We start from the raw sequence: 15111 nt of genomic DNA on the forward strand, positions 1-15111 counted from the left end.
CCACCTCTGCGCGGCTACACTCCTAGGTTTAGACTTCCAGTGTAACCTCAAGTCTAACCTTCAAATTCGGCCGCCCTATACCCCTCCTCACTGTCTGCGGCCTCGCGACCCTCAAGTTCGATCCGCCTTCCCTGTTTGCGAACCTCACCCTGGATTGCAAACTCGTCGCCACCAGGAGCAGACGGTACAGTGCCCAGGATCGGATCTTTATTAGGTCAGAGGTCCAAAGGCTACTGAGGGAAGGGGTCATTGATGCCAGCAACATTCCCTGGAGAGCTCAAGTAGTGGTGGTAAAGACCGGGGAAGCATAGGATGGTCATTGACTACAGTCAGACCATCAACAGGTTTACGCAGCTGGACACTTACCCTCTCCCCCGCATATCCGACCTGGTAAACAGGATCGCGCAATACAAAGTCTTCTCCATGGTGGATCTTAAGTCCGCCTACCACCAGCTCCCCATCCGCACTAGTGACCGCAAATACACTGCTTTCGAGGCAGATGGGCGGCTCTATCACTTAAGGGTTCCCTTCGGCGTCACCAACGGGGTCTCGGTCTTCCAGCGCGAGATGGGCCGAATGGTTAACCGGTACGGTTTACGGGCAACATTCCCGTATCTCGATAATGTCACCATCTGTGGCCACGACCAGCTGGACCACGACACCAACCTCCGAAAATTCCTCCAGACCGCAAAAATCCTTAACCTTACATACAACTAGAATAAATGCGTATTTAGCACCGACCGCCTAGCCATCCTCGGCTATGTCGTGCGAAATGGAGTTATAGGTCCCGACCCTAAGCGCATGCGCCCCCTTATGGAGTTCCCCCTCCCTCAATGCTCCAAGGCCCTGAAGCGCTGGCGAGGGTTTTTCAGTTACTACGCCCAGTGGGTCCCCAACTATGCGGACAAGGCCCGTCCCCTGATCCAATCCACAGTATTTCCCCTGTCGATAGAGGCCATCCAGGCCTTCAGCCGCATCAAAACAGACATTGCAAAGGCCACGATGCACGCCATCGACGAGTCCCTCCCCTTCCAGGTCAAGAGCGACGCGTCTGACGTAGCTCTGGCGGCCACCCTCAACCAAGCGGGCAGACCCGTGGCTGCCTTCTCACCTACCCTCCATGCTTCCAAAATCCGCCACTCCTCAGTCGAAAAGGAGGCCCAGGCCATAGTAGAAGCTGTGCGACATTGGAGGCATTACCTAGCCGGCAGGAGATTCACTCTCCTCACTGACCAACGGTCGGTTGCTTTCATGTTCGATAATGCACATCGGGGCAAGATAAAAAATGATAAGATCTTGCGGTGGAGGATCGAACTCTCCACCAACAACTACGAGATCTTGTATCGTCTCGGGAAGCTAAACGAGCCTCCTGATGCCCTGTCCCGCGGCACATGTGCCACCGCACAAGTGGACCGCCTCCGAGCCCTCCACGAGGACCTCTGCCACCCGGGGGTCACTCGCGTTTTCCACTTTATCAAGACCCGCAACCTGCCCTACTCCATCGAGGAGGTTAGGACAGCCACCAGGAATTACCAAATCTGCGCGGAGTGCAAACCACACTTCTACCGGCCAGAGAAAGCGCACCTGATAAAGGCTTCCTGTCCCTTTGAATGCCTCAGCATGGACTTCAAAGGCCCCCTCCCCTCCACCAACCGCAACACGTACTTCCTGAACGTGATTGAACGTGAAAGTCTTCCTCTGGGACCTCGCTCCCGACCTGGCTGGCAGCACCCGGACTCATCCTGCTCCGAAAACACGTGCGGGCGCACAAGTCGGACCTGTTGTTCGAGAGGGTCCATCTTCTCCACGCTAACACCCAGTACGCCTACGTGACGTATCCCTACGAGACCTGGCACCCGCCGGTGCCCCACGCACACCCCAGCCACCAGTCCTACCCTCTCCTCCACCAGGGCACCTTACCGGGGGATTGGTCCTTCCGCCGGCCCAGTCTAGGCCCCCCCCCCCCCCCCCCCCCCAACCCATCGACGCACCGCGCAGGTGCTCCCTTCCCAGGTCAACCGTTTTCCCCACAAGTGCCGTCTAGGGGTGTCAAAGCTGCTATGGAGATCGAAGCCACGCTCCTGGAGTCACAGACGCCCGAGCCTCCACCGGAGTCACCACCGAAGCTCCGACGATCACAGAGGACGACCAGGGCCCCCGATCGACTGATTGCTTCGTTTTAAATTGTAAACTGTAAATTTAAATCATCAATTGTAAATAGTTGTTAGAATTGTAAATAGTTACAAAACTCTGTACGGAGGTATTCCGGTACCTCCATGACTAATTCTACCACGTTACCATGTTTGTAGTATCAGGCCACCACCCCCGCCGGACTCCTTTTTAACAGGGGGTGAATGTGGTAGTAGAGGTATTACGGTACCTGATAGGCTAAAGCACCATTGGTGGAAACTGTATGCTTTCTATTGGTTAGGATGTATGGTAGCTCCGCCCTGCTAGGCGGGGTATAAGAGCCCGTGCCGCCCCAGCAGCCTTCATTCTGTACCTGAGCTGCTGGGGGAAACATGTAGCTTATTAAAGCCTTCAGTTGGACTACAACCTCGCTTTAGTGGTCATTGATTGTGCATCACGGGGATAGGGTGAAAGTGAGGGCTTAAGTGGGTCGGTGCAGACTCGATGGGCCAGATAGCCTCCTTCCGTACTGTACGTTCTATGTTTATAAATTGTACATAGAGTTAGTTAAATGAAGGACAAAACCAACCTCTCTGTAAAATAAAGTAAATTAGCGCGGGCAAGAAAAATGTCATGTATATACACAACTATTTATAAATATGAGAAAAGCCAATGAAAAGATTTTCAAATAAAACCCAAAAAACAAAATTTATCCTTGGACCATCACTGGAAATTACTGACAATTAAACTCCTTCATCGAAAACATCCACGAAGCTACCTAACGGACAAGAAGTGTAGAACTAATTCCCGAGAATTTAGTCAACCCTACACTTCCACAGCAACTTTATTCCCTCCATTTTGTCCCTGCATTTTAAACGTGTGTGGTGGTATGTATTAGGGGTAATACGGTACACCATGAATGCCGAGGAGCTATTGGAGGACAGATGCTGGGTCCCGATTGGATCTGCCGCCTACTGGGCTCCACCCAGATAGGCGGGGTATAAGAACCCGGTTTACTCCCCGCAGCTGCATTCTGTGACTGAGCTGCTGGGGAACAAGTCTGAACAAGTCTGCTCAATAAAGCCTCGATTGAAGTTCTCTACGTCTCGTCTCGTGTGTGATCGATGGTGCTACAATTTATTGAGCAGACTTAAAAAGGAATATGGAGCTCCGGATCGCCCTGGAGTGCCTGCGAATCGGCCCCCAAGCAGCTAACGCAACATCGGCATTTAAGCACTGGCTGGCGTGCTTTGAGGGTTACCTCCGAACGTCCCCCGGCAGACCAACAGAAGACCAGAAGATGCAGGTCCTGCATTCCAGGGTGAGTCCCGAAATCTACTCACTCATCGAGGGCGCGGAAGAATTCCCAGCGGCGATCAACTTGCTGAAGGAGATCTACATTAGGCCCGTCAACCAGGTCTACGCACGCTACCAGCTCGCGACGAGACGACAAATCCCCGGGGAATCGCTGGACGAATTCTTCAATGCGGTGACGATCCTGGGACGAAACTGCGACTGCCCAGCGGTAACGGCGAATGAACATACAGACCTCCTGATCAGAGACGCTTACGTAGCAGGTTTGGCATCGTCGCAAATTCGCCAGAGACTTTTCGAGAAAGTCTCTCTCGGACTCACAGAGGTACGGGCCCTTGCAGCCTCCCTCGACGTGGCCTCCCAAAACGCCCGCGCCTATGCCCCCGACCGCGCTGCAGCCCCTTGGGCTCCGTGACCCCTGCCACGACCGAACCCCCGGCACCCCCCACCCCTCCGCAAGTGTGCGCAGCCAGAATCCCAGACCACCCGGGGGGGCCCCGCTGCTACTTTTGCGGGCAGGCGAAACACCCCCGCCAGCGCTGCCCGGCCCGCTCGGCCACCTGCAAAAGCTGCGGTAAAAAGGGGCACTACGCAGCGGTGTGCCAGTCCCGTGGGGTCGCCGCTATCTCCGGGGAACAAACGGGACCAAGGGCTCAACCCCCTCAGCGACCCATGGGCGGCCAACGGGTGCCGCCATTTTGGACCCCGGACACCACGAGGGGGGGACGGGCACCGCCATCTTCCTACCCACGGGCTGCGTGCGATCCATGGGAGTGGCCATTTTGTCCACCCCCGGCTGCGTGCAACCCATGGGAGCGGCCATTTTGTCCACCCCCGGCAGCGTGCGATCCATGAACGCCGCCATCTTGGCTGACAGGCAAGGACCCCAGCGTGGACGGCTCCACACTGCCTGAAGACAACGATCTGATGCACCAACCACGTTTGGCATCGGTGACCCTCGACCAGTCGCGGCCCCGGATGCTCCAGACGACAACGACAAAGGTGCTGGTGAACGGGCACGAGACGGCGTGTTTGATCGACTCGGGGAGCACGGAGAGTTTTATTCACCCGGACACGGTAAGACGCTGTTCCCTGGTAATTCGGCCAAGCATCCAAAAAGTTTTCCTGGCGGCGGGGTCCCACTCCGTTGCAATCAAAGGGTTCTGCATCGCAAACCTAACGGTGCAGGGGAGAGAGTTCAAAAATTACCGGCTGGGTGTCCTTCCCCACCTCTGCGCTCCCACACTCCTGGGGTTGGACTTCCAATGCAACCTCCAGAGCTTAACATTTAAATTTGGCGGCCCAATACCTCCACTGACTATCTGCGGCCTCGCAACACTCAAGGTCGAACCGCCCTCCTTGTTTGCGAACCTCACCCCGGATTGCAAACCCGTCGCCACTAGGAGCAGACGGTACAGCGCCCAGGACTGGACGTTTATCAGGTCCGAAGTCCAGCGGCTGCTGAAGGAAGGCATAATCCAGGCCAGCAATAGTCCCTGGAGAGCTCAGGTGGTAGTAGTGAAGACAGGGGAGAAGCAGAGGATGGTCGTAGATTACAGTCAGACCATCAACAGGTACACGCAGCTAGATGCGTACCCTCTCCCCGCATATCCGACATGGTCAATCGGATTGCACAGTACAAGGTCTTCTCCACCGTGGACCTTAAGTCCGCCTACCACCAGCTCCCCATTCGCCCCGGTGACCGCAAGTACACTGCCTTCGAAGCAGACGGGCGGCTATACCACTTCTTAAGGGTTCCATTCGGCGTCACGAATGGAGTCTCGGTCTTCCAACGGGAGATGGACCGAATGGTCGACCAGCACGGTTTACGGGCCACGTTCCCGTACCTCGACAACGTCACCATCTGTGGCCACGACCAGCAGGACCACGACGCCAACCTCCGCAAATTCCTACAGACCGCTAATGCCCTCAACCTCACCTACAACGAGGAAAAAATGCGTGTTTTGCACCGACTGTCTAGCCATCTTGGGCTACGTAGTGCGTAATGGAGTGATAGGCCCCGACCCTGAACGCATGCGCCCCCTCATGGAGTTCCCTCTCCCCCACTGTGCCAAAGCCCTGAAACGCTGCCTGGGCTTCTTTTCTTATTACGCCCAGTGGGTCCCCCAGTACGCAGACAAGGCCCGCCCACTAATCCAGTCCACTACTTTTCCCCTGTCAACAGAGGCCCGCCAGGCCTTCAGCCGCATCAAAGCTGATATCGCAAAGGCCACGATGCGCGCCATCGACGGGTCCCTCCCCTTCCAAGTCGAGAGCGACGTATCCAACGTAGCTCTGGCGGCCACTCTCAACCAAGCGGGCAGACCTGTGGCCTTTTTCTCCCGGACCCTCCACGCTTCAGAAATTCGCCACTCCTCAGTGGAATAGGAAGCCCAAGCCATAGTGGAAGCTGTGCGACAATGGAGGCATTACCTGGCCGGTAGGAGATTCACTCTCCTCACTGACCAACGGTCGGTAGCCTTCATGTTCGATAATGCACAGCGGGGCAAGATAAAAAACGACAAGATCCTGCGGTGGAGGATTGAACTGTCCACCTACAATTATGAGATCTTGTACCGTCCCGGAAAGCTGAACGAGCCGTCCGATGCCCTATCCCGCGGCACATGTGCCAACGCACAAGTGGACCATCTCCAAGCCCTCCACAAGGATCTCTGCCAACCTGGGGTCACTCGCTTCTACCACTTTATAAAGGCCCGCAACCTCCCGTACTCCGTCGAGGACGTCCGTACAGTCACCAGGAACTGCCAAATCTGCGCAGAATGCAAACCGCATTTTTTCAGGCCAGATAGAGCGCACCTGATAAAGGCTTCCCGTCCCTTTAAACGCCTCAGTCTGGATTTCAAAGGCCCCCTCCCCTCCACCGATCGCAACACGTACTTTCTTAACGTCGTTGACGAATACTCCTGTTTCCCCTTCGCCATCCCCTGCCCCGACATGACCGCGGCCACGGTCATTAAAGCCCTCTGCACCATCTTTACCCTGTTCGGTTTCCCCGCCTACATCCATAGCGACAGGGGGTCCTCCTTCCTGAGTGACGAGCTGCGTCAATTCCTGCTCAGTAAGGGCATAGCCTCAAGCAGGACGACCAGCTACAACCCCCAGGGGAACGGGCAGGTAGAGAGGGAGAACGGAATGGTCTGGAAGACCGTCCTACTGGCCCTACGTTCTAGGAATCTCCCAACTTCCCGCTGGCAGGAAGTCCTCCCGGATGCCCTTCATTCTATCCGGTCCCTGCTGTGCACCACCACGAACCAAACGCCGCACGAGCGCCTCCTTGTCTTCCCTAGGAAGTCCGTTTCTGGAACGTCACTTCCGACCTGGCTGGCAGCCCCGGGACCCATCCTGCCCCGGAAACATGTGCGGGTGCACAAATCAGACCCGCTGGTGGAAAAGGTACATCTACTCCACGCAAACCCGCAGTACGCCTAGGGCGTACCCAGACGGCCGACAGGATACGGTCTCTCTGTGGGACCTGGCGCCCGCCGGTGCACCCCACAGCCACCCCCTTCCCGGGGGGATCGGTTCTCCTCCCAGGCCCGTCCAGGAGTAAGGAAACAGAGGGACAGCGCGATGCTCCCAGAGTCGACCGGACCCGAGCCAGCACCACCACCACCACCCGGGCTGCGACGATCGGAGAGGGCGACCAGAGCACCATCTCAACTCATCGAATCGACTTAAGATGTATATAATTAAGTGGCCCAGTAAAGCGGCATTGTTGTAAATAGTTAGCGCTGCTAATCGGGTAAAATGTGAATAATCCAGTGGCCCAGTAAAGCGGCATTATTGTATATAGTTCAATGGTTAAGGTACCGACCCTGTAAACCCCGACCACCATACCACCCACCACCCCGCCGGGTTCTTTTTTAACAAGGGGAGAATGTGGTGGTATGTATTAGGGGTAATACGGTACACCATGAATGCTGAGGAGCTATTGGAGGACAGATGCTGGGTCCCGATTGGATCTGCCGCCTACTGGGCTCCACCCAGATAGGCGGGGTATAAGAACCCGGTTTACTCCCCTCAGCTGCATTCTGTGACTGAGCTGCTGGGGAACAAGTCTGAACAAGTCTGCTCAATAAAGCCTCGATTGAAGTTCTCTACGTCTCGCCTCGTGTGTGATCGATGGTGCTACAATGTGTTTCTCTGAATAACAAATTGCTTAAATTATATTTTGATGATTGTTATGGATAAGAGAGATCCAGTCACTCCTGGAAGAGTTGCGAATATTTGCCTAAAATACCCCAAAATTTAAAAAGAAACTATTTTAAAATCCCTTCTATGAGAAAATTTATCTTTTCTTTTAAGGTAAGTTTTTCGGTCTCACGATGTACCTGGCCAGAAATGAACTGAACTGACCTTCCGTGATTGTTATGTTTTTATTGTTGGCCCTCCTCCTACCCGGGTCGTCCATTGTAACTGTGTAAATTGCAGAATGGACTCTTGCTTTTCAGGGTGTGAGCTCTGAGCAGTTTTACATGTTTGAAACGTGTTTTTTGTATGTTCCTGCAGGTTGTTCACTGGCAGAGCCCTCACATGCATGCATATTATCCCGCTCTCAGTTCATGGCCATCTCTACTTGGGGGCATGTTGGCAGACGCTATGAACTGTTTGGCATTCACTTGGGTAAGAAATGAACCATTGGATTTTTCAGTTAAAATGAATGGCCAGACACTGGGAGATTGACATTGAGAATATGTGGATGTTCGATGAGTTTCTAATCGTCCCAGTTAATAAGGGGCGTTTTACTGGCTCTGATTGAAAGGGAAACTGTTGGTTGACAGATTTTCTAGAACGGCACATTTTTCACAGATTCACTCTCCTTATTGTCTTTGAACTCAGTGCTTCTCCCTTCATTCTCCGAAAAACAAACATGAGCAACGTTACTGTCAAGATCTCAGAATCTTCTCAAGTCAGTCAACCGGATAACCTGAAAATCCTGATCATCAATTGTGGGATTCTGATAGGGAAAATCACTTTGTTACTGCAGACTCATAGATTCTTCCAGCCATTGGACCCATCGTCCTCTTTGAACATGTTCCCCATATCCCAGTAAGTTAGATGGTGCACTGCAGACCAGCTTGGGTGGGATACCCTCCTCTTCCCTGGATGGGCGCAGCTCCAATACTCCAGAAGCGCGACACCACCCAGGACAAAGCAGCCCCGCTTGATTGCTCCCCCCTTCTACAAACATTCACTCCCTCTACCACCGGCAAACAGTGGCAGCCGTGTGCACCGTCTACAAGATGCACCGCAGTAACTTACCAAGGTTCCTTAGACAGCACCTTCCAAATCCACGAGCACTAATAATAATCACTTATTGTCACAAGTAGGCTTCAATTAAGTTACTGTGAAAAGCCCCTAGTCGCCACATTCCGGCGCCTGTTCGGTGAGGCTGGTACGGGAATTGAACCCAGGCTGCTGGTCTTGTTCTGCGTTACAAGCCAGCTGTTTAGCCCACTGTGCTAAACCAACCCCTAACATCTAGAAGGACAAGGGTAGCAGATACCTGGAATTCCCACTGTAATAGCCCGTAGGGGGCATACAGGATGGGGTGGGGGATCTGTATTAACCTCTATATGAAAGGTCATTCAGTAAGGTTCCCACCAGAAAGATAGGCTGCAAAATTGGGCAGAGAAATGGCAGATGGAGTTTAACCCGGACAAATGCGAGGTGGTGCATTTTGGTAGATCCAATTCAGGTGGGAGCTATAAAATAAATGGCAGAACCATCAGGAGCAGAGACACAGAGATCTGGGCGTGCAGGTCCACAGATCCTTAAAAGTGGCAGCACAGGTGGAAATGGTGGTAAAGAAAGCGTATGGCATGCTTGCCTTCATAGGACGGGGTATCGAGTATAAAAGCTCAAAGTACGTTACAGTTATATAGAACGTTGGTTAGGCCACATTTGGAATACTGTGTCCAATTCTGGTCACCGCACTACCAGAAGGACGTGGAGGCTTTGGAGAGAGTACAGAAAAGGTTTACCAGGATGTTGCCTGGTATGGAGGGTATTAGCTATGAGGGGAGATTGAATAAACTGGGATTGTTCTCCCCAGAGAGACGGAGGCTGAGGGGCGGCCTGATAGAAGTTTATAAAATGAGGGGTATAGATAGGGTGAACAGTTGGAGGCTTTTTCCCAGGGCGGAAATGACAATTACAAGGGGGCACAAGTTCAAGGTGAGGGGGAAGGTTTTTTACACAGAGGGTGGTGGTGGCCTGGAATGCACGGCCAAGTGAGGTGGTTGAGGCAGATACGTTAGCGACCTTCAATACTTATCTGGATAGACACATGAACAGACGGGGTATAGAAGGATACAGGTGGTTGGTCTAGATAGCACACGTGATCAGCGCAGGGTTGGAGGGCCGAAGGGCCTGTTCCTGTGCTGTATTGTTCTTTGGTCTTTGTTTGTTCTTTGTTAACCCGGTCGGGATCTACCGGATTGTGTATATATTGTGCTGTAGATAAAACTTTTTAAAAATTTAACTCGGTGTGAACTCCCCATTTCCTTATTAAAACCACTACCTGGAGGTTCCCCTCCCAAGTCACTCACCATCCTGACTTGGAAATATATCGCCGTTCCTTCACTGTCGTTGGGTCAAATTTCTGCAATTCCCTCCCTAGCAGCACAGTGGGTGTACCTACACCTCAGGGACTGCAGCGGTCCAAGACGGCAGCTCACCCCCACCTTCTGAAGGGCAACTATGAACGGGCAATAAAAGCCGGCCTAGCCAGCGATCCCTACATCCCGTGAAAGAACAAAAAACACACTGAGAAAATTCTCCACCATTTCCTCTAGTTATGTTGCTCGTTATTTTAAATCTTGGTCCTGGTTATTGACCCACCTTCCAGAAGAAATAACTTCTCCTTATTTACTCATTCAAAAGCCTTTGTGGTGGAACAGCTCGAGTAAATCTCCCTTTAGCCTTCCCAGCTCCAAGGAGGAGAATAGCAGCTTCTGAAACTCTCCATATAACCAAAGCTCCTCATTGCTGATATTCCCCTGCTTAAACCCTCCTTCCTCCCCTCCAGGCCCTCAACATCTTGTAGAAAGTGTTTGACTTGCAGGTAGCTGATGGTCCTTGGGGTTTCTCACTGAATGTTCTCCATTCCAGGCTTCAAGCCCAGCCTGTACCGAATTGGAGATGAACGTGATGGATTGGTTGGCACGAATGTTGGGTCTTCCTGATTACTACTTGCACCATCACCCAGAGAGCCAAGGTGGTGGAGTTCTGCAGGTACAGAGCGACATTTACACAATCTTTTCAGGCAGCACTACTTTGGCACCTCTCTAATGGGCTGGATTCTCCGCCGCCGGGATGCTCCGTTTTGCCAGCGCCCGGGGGTTTCCCGCCGGCGTGGGGCTGCCTCACACTGGGAAACCCCACTGACCAGCCGGCATGACGGAGAATCCCGCCGGCGTGGGGCTGCCTCACACTGGGAAACCCCACTGACCGGCCGGCATGACGGGGAATCCCGCCGGCGTGGGGCTGCCTCACACTGGGAAACCCCACTGACCAGCAGGCGTGACGGGGAATCCCGCCGGCGTGACGGGGAATCCCGCCGGCGTGGGGCTGCCTCACACTGGGAAACCCCACTGACCGGCCGGCGTGACGGGGAATCCCGCCGGCGCGGTGAACCAGAAATGTGGTGCGGCGGGACAGAGAATCCAGCCCAATATTTCAGCTGGGGTTTTGTGAGGGTGGGGGGGGGGGGGCGGCAAGTGGCGCAGTGGTCAGCACTGCTGCCTCACGACGCCAAGGTCCCGGGTTCAATCCTGGCTCCGGGTCACCGTCCGTGCGGGTTCGGTGGATTGGCCATGGTAAAATTGCCCTTAGTGCCCAGAATTGCCCTTAGTGTAGGGTGGGGGTTACTGGGTTATGGGGATAGGGTGGAGGTGTTGACCTTGGGTAGGGGGCTCTTTCCAAGAGCCAGTGCAGACTCGATGGGCCGAATGGCCTCCTTCTGCACTGTAAATTCTATGAAATGGAGGCATAGACTATTTTCTAAATGGGGAAAGGCTTCGCAAATGGAGGAAATCCACGCAGACACTGGGAGGACGTGCAGACTCCGCACAGACAGTGACCCAAGCCGGAATCGAACCTGGGACCCTGGAGCTGTGAAGCAATTGTGATACACAATGCTAACCTGCTGGAGTTTAGAAGTTTGAGGGGGGATCTTATTGAAACTTACAGGATACTGCGAGGCCTGGATAGAGTGGACGTGGATGTTTCCACTTGTAGGAAAAACTAGAAGCAGAGGACACAATCTCAGACTGAAGGGACGATCCTTTAAAACAGAGATGAGGAGGAATTTCTTCAGCCAGAGGGTGGTGAATCTGTGGAACTCTTTGCCGCAGAAGGCTGTGGAGGCCAAATCGCTGAGTGTCTTTAATAATAATAATAATAATAACCGCTTATTGTCACAAATAGGCTTCAATGAAGTTACTATGAAAAGCCCCTAGTCGCCACATTCCGGCACCTGTTCGGGGAGGCCGGTATGGGAATTGAACTCGTGCTGCTGGCCTTATTCTGCATTACAAGCCAGCTGTTTAGCCCACTGTGCTAAACCAGCCCCTGTGAGACCGAGATAGATAGGTTCTTGATCAATAAGGGGATCAGGAGTTACGGGGAGAAGGCAGGAGAATGGGGATGAGAAAATATCAGCCATGATTGAATGGCGGAGCAGACTCGATGGGCCGAGTGGCCTAATTCTGCTCCTATGTCTTGTGGTCTTATGGACAATACAGCTTTAGGGTTAGGATCATTAGGATTGGGCTTAGGGTTTGGATCATTGGGGTTTTGGTCATTTTGGTTAAGATCATTAGGTCTGGATAGTTGGGGTTAGGGTTAGGAACATCAGGATTGGGGTTTGGATCGTTGGGTTAGGCTTATTCAGGTTTGTATCCTTAGGGTTTGGATCGTTAGCACTATTAGGACTAGGGTTAGAATCATTACGGTTATGGTTAGGTTTATTAGGGTAAGGGTAAGCATTGTTAAGGTTATTAAAAGTACATGTTAGCGTTAAAGGTCTTAGGGCTAGGATCATTAAGGTTAGGGTTATTAGTGTTATGGTTATTAATATTAGGGGTTATTGAGGTTAGGATTTGGGGTATTATGGTTATGGGGTATTGGGTTTAGGATCTTTCGGGTTAGGGATCGTTAGGGTTAGGGTTATTGTATGTAAATTAGGGACAGCACGGTAGCATTGTGGTTAGCACAAGTTGCTTCACAGCTCCAGGGTCCCAGGTTCGATTCCGGCTTGGGTCGCTGTCTGTGCGGAGTCTGCACATTCTCCCCGTGTCTGCGTGGGTTTCCTCCGGGTGCTCCGGTTTCCTCCCACAGTCCAAAGATGTGCAGGTTAGGTGAATTGGCCATGATAAATTGCCCTTAGTGTCCAAAAACAGGTTCAGTGGCGGTTACTGGGTTACAGGGATAGGGTAGAGACGTGGGCTTGAGCGGGGTGCTCTTTGTAAGGGCTGGTGCAGACTCAATGGGCCAAATGGCCTCCTTCTACACTGTAAATTCTATGATTCTATGAGGATTCGGGTTATTAGGGTTAGGGTTAGGGTTATTGTAAATCCTTTAGGATTATGGATCATTAGCATTAGAGATATTTGGGGAGGTGGTGGTGTAATGATATTGTCACTGGATTAGTAATCCAGAGATGCAGAGTCAAGCCCTGGGGACCCAGGTTCAAATCCCATCATGGCAGATGGAATTTAAACTCAATAAAATATCTGGAATTAAAAATCTAATGATGACCATGAAACCATCTCCATTGTCGGAAATACCCATCTGGCTCACTAATGTCCTTCAGGGAAGGAAATCTGCTGTCCTTACCTGGTCTGGCTTACAAGTGACTCCAGACCCACAGCAATGTGCTTCACTCTGAAATGGCCGAGCAAGCCACTCAGTTGTGTTCAACCGCTAGGTAAACACAAAAGAGGAATGAAACCAGATGGACCACTCGGCAACAAACCAGGCATCGGAAACGACAACGGCAAACCCAGCCCTGCCGACTCTGCAAAGTCCTCCTTACTGGGAGCTTGTGCCAAAGTTGGCAGCGCTTCTCACAGACTGGTTAAGCAACAGCCTGACATTGTCACACTCACAGAATCACACCTGACAGACACTGTCCCAGACACCACTCTCACCATTCCGGGGTATGTCCTGTCTCACCGGCAGGACAGACCCAGCAGAGGGGCCGGCACAGTGGGATACAGTCGGGAGGGAGTTGCCCTGGGAGTCCTCAACATCGACTCTGGGCCCCATGAAGTCTCAGAGCTTCAGGTTAAACATGGGCAGGGAAGCCTCCTGCTGATTACCACGTACCGTCCACCATCAGCTGATGAATCAGTTACTCCTCCATGTTGAACACCACTTGGAGGAAGCACTGAGGGCAGCAAGGGCACAGAATATACTCTGGGTGGGGGGACTTCAATGTCCATCATCAAGAGTGGCTCGGTGATACCACCACAGACCGAGCTGGCCGGGTCCTAAAGGGCATCGCTGCGAGACTGGGACTGCAGCAGGTGGTGAGGGAACCAACAAGAGGGAAAAACATACTTGACCTCATCCTCCCCAACCTGCCTGCTGCAGATGTATCTGTCCCTGACAGTATTGGTAGAAGTGACCACCGCACAGTCCTTGTGGAGACAAAGTCCCGTCTTCACATTGAGGACACCCTCCATCGTGTTGTGTGGCACTACCACCGAGCTAAATGGGATAGACTTTGAACAGAGCTAGCAACTCCAGACTGGGCATCCATGAGGTGCTGTGGACCATCAGCAGCAGCAGAATTGTATCAACCTCAATCTGCTACCTCCTGGCCCGGGACATCCCCCACTCCCCCATTACCACCCAGCCAGGGGACCAACCCTGGTTCAATGAAGAGTGCAGGAGAGCGTGTCAGGAACAACACCAGGCAGACCGAAAAATGAGGTGTCAACCTGGAGAAGCTACAACTCAGGACTACTTGTGTGTCAAACAGCATAAACCGCAAGTAACAGACAGAGCGAAGCGATTCCACAACAAACACGTCAGATCTAAACTCTGTATCCTGCCACATCCACCCGTGAATGGTGGTGAACAATTAAACAACTCACAGGAGGAGGAGGCTCCACAAATATCCCCATCCTCAATGATGGAGGAGCCCAGCACATCTGTGCAAAGGACAAGGCTGAGGCATTCGCAACAATCTTCAGTCAGAAGTGCCGAGTGGATGATCCGTCTCGGTCTCCTCCGGAGGTCCCCAGCATCACAGATGTCAGTCTTCAGCCAATACAATTCACTCTATTTGATATCAAGAAACGGCTGAAGACACTGGATACTGCAAACGCTATGGGCCCTGGCAATATCCCGGCAATAGTACTGAAGACTCGTGTTACAGAACTTGCCGCTGTTCCAGTACAGCTACAACACTGGCATCTACCCAGCAATGTGGAAAATTGTCCAGGTGTGTCCTGTACACAAGAAACAGGACAAATCCAACCCAGCCAATTACCGCCCTGTCCGCCTACTCCCCATCATCACCAAAGTGATGGAAGTAGTCATCAACAGAGCTATCAAGCGGCACTTACTCAGCAATAATAATCTTTGTCACAAGAAGGCTTACATTAACAATGCAATGAAGTTACTCTGAAAATC

At 52.5% G+C, this 15111-nt stretch overlaps 1 protein-coding gene across 1 annotated transcript in view; it reads left to right on the forward strand.

Moving 5' to 3' along the window:
- hdc (histidine decarboxylase) overlaps positions 1-15111 on the forward strand; it is a 206733-nt gene that overhangs the window by 41815 nt on the left and 149807 nt on the right. Inside the window, exons 3-4 of the mRNA XM_072470285.1 lie at positions 7975-8088; positions 10579-10701. Coding sequence (XP_072326386.1) covers positions 7975-8088; positions 10579-10701 — 237 coding nt within the window. The remainder of the gene's footprint in view (positions 1-7974; positions 8089-10578; positions 10702-15111) is intronic.

This window comes from Scyliorhinus torazame, chromosome 12 (genome assembly GCF_047496885.1).
Source record: "Scyliorhinus torazame isolate Kashiwa2021f chromosome 12, sScyTor2.1, whole genome shotgun sequence".
NCBI classification, from domain to species: Eukaryota; Metazoa; Chordata; class Chondrichthyes; order Carcharhiniformes; family Scyliorhinidae; genus Scyliorhinus; species Scyliorhinus torazame.